The sequence below is a fragment of the Botrytis porri genome (genome assembly GCF_014898465.1).
Source record: "Botrytis porri strain MUCL 3234 chromosome Unknown BPOR_017, whole genome shotgun sequence".
In the NCBI taxonomy this organism is placed as follows: Eukaryota; Fungi; Ascomycota; class Leotiomycetes; order Helotiales; family Sclerotiniaceae; genus Botrytis; species Botrytis porri.
This window is the reverse complement of record NW_024066091.1, coordinates 816,448-818,567: the sequence shown is the minus strand read 5'-3', so window position 1 is coordinate 818,567 and position 2,120 is coordinate 816,448. Positions and strand designations below refer to the sequence as shown.

Genomic DNA, 2,120 nt, shown 5'->3' with positions numbered 1-2,120 from the left:
GCGTTTTGAAAGATCTAGATCAACATTTACCTTGAACACAAACACACTATTGAAAACCAAACGCATGCATTTCATCAAGAACAACTACGTTTATCACCCTCACGATCACTGTCACTATCATTAAAAAGACGCCACTGCCTCACCATCACCATATCCTTCTCAATTGTACATTCTAAGCTCCAGGGCTTTCTCCATTTCTGCACTGACAGAATGATCCGACGAAAATTTTGTAATCCACTCATCCCAAGCACACTCACTTTCGGGTCACCCATAAACTGGAGACTACATGGCAACTACCACAGAATACAGAGTGAACACAATTTTAAGCATGTTCGTACCTTTCTATAGTTCTCTCCCCAAGATCTTTGACACTTACAAATCACAAACTCCTCAAGATTCTGTATCTATCAAAGATCAACTCTGCTGTCTGAATCACATAAGTTGTACTTCGCTAACAATGTTTGTAGCAAAGGAAACAAACAGATGTAGTCTATCATCTCCTAGGAAACATTCCTCTCAACAATGAGGACATTGAGCTCTTTGGGAAGGGTACTTTCAAATCAATCAAACCAAAGGTCAAGGAACAAGTAGATATGATGGAATTGGTTGGCCACAGAGACACTATCACACACGAGAAGATAATCACAAACAATCCCAGCCTTCACGAGAAAAAAAACCTCATGTTCGAAGAAAGAGTGAAGGATATGAAAGCAGATATTGAGGAGTTAAAAAGAACCTCAGAAGGATCGAAAAGAACCTCAGAAGAATTGAAAAGAGCCTTAGAAGAATGGAAAAGAGCCTCAGAAGAATCGAAAATAGTCGCAGAAGAATCGAAAATAGTCGCAGATCAAAGAATTGAAATGCTGGAAAGAGAGAAACAGAAAAGATATGAGGGAGAGACGGCCAATATGAGAAAGCAATTATGGAGAATGGTATTTGCCAAAAAGGAACACAAGCAGAAGATATCTGAGCCAGAATGGATGAAAATCGCCAGAAAGGGACGAAATCACCTGGCACATCAAACTGATTTGGGAGCAGTGATGAAGCTAGCCGATGACCATCCTGAGTTTTATGATATTCTTTTAGACACGATGTATGGAGTGCCAAAGCACGAAATCAAACTTCTACTTGAAGCAGATAAGGCTGGCGAGAATCAAGTGTATAATATCTTGAATGACCGTGGGACGGCTTTCCACAACCGTTATGCCAATGCTTGTGTAGAGCCTTTCAATTCTTGGCTATCAGCAGTGCGCAGTCTTCGAGATATACAATCAGCTACAACGAAGAAATCATTCTTCGATTACGAAAGTTGCGTCCAAAAACAAAGGGCTGAAGTCCGGAAATCAATTCGAAAGTGGGATGCAGCCTTTAAAGTGGATAAGTTGAAGAGAGATAACCGAACTAAGAAATGTCAAGAGATAATTTACAAGGATTATGAAGATAGAAATTTGCTTCCACTGATATGGAAGTTTTTTGGTGTGCAGTCGAAATAGTAAGGTTTTATGAATTCAAGGGAATGAAGTAGAGGAACTAGAAGAGAAGTATTGATGGATTCGGCCGAGAATGAGGGGTAATTGTCTTTATGATAATATGAAATACAAGCAATGGATATGGAGTATGGAAGGTTAGAGTGGAGTTAAACATAGATACACATTTTTGGTTTATTACAGTTAGTACTCTTGATGGATACGAAGAGATAATATGAAGCGCATAAAGGTTTGATTTTAGATGGGTATCAAAAACTACCAGTCAATACTTTTTGACATTGTCATGTTTATGCTATTATAGTGATTGTAAAAGTTTATTGTGAACTAACTATCGATCCAGTAGGAATATGTATCTTGATCCTGAAAAGTGACTTTTTCTCATCGAATGTCCATTCATCCATCACATTCGCATCTGTTTTGCTCATTGTAAATGAGCTTGAAAGGATATTGAATCAAATGAGAAAAATGAGATCAAGTAATTGTACATAATATGTAAGGAAAGTGAGAAATGAGGGAGAAAGATAGGCGTGAAACTTTTTTAAGATATAGTTCATTAAAATATTTAAATCTGAAAATAATCAGTTTATCATTTGATCAAAAAAAAGTTTGTTGTCTTGAGGCAGTATTAATAGA

The 2,120-nt window shown here is 37.4% G+C and overlaps 1 protein-coding gene across 1 annotated transcript; it reads left to right on the top strand.

Moving 5' to 3' along the window:
• Positions 1–286: 286 nt before the first annotated feature.
• Positions 287–1,493, top strand: EAF01_010725 (uncharacterized protein; the record flags this gene model as incomplete). The annotated part of the gene is made up of 2 exons (XM_038918982.1): positions 287–310; positions 468–1,493. 2 exons carry the CDS (start codon positions 287–289, stop codon positions 1,491–1,493), a joined length of 1,050 nt encoding a protein of 349 aa, XP_038765685.1.
• Positions 1,494–2,120: the final 627 nt, after the last annotated feature.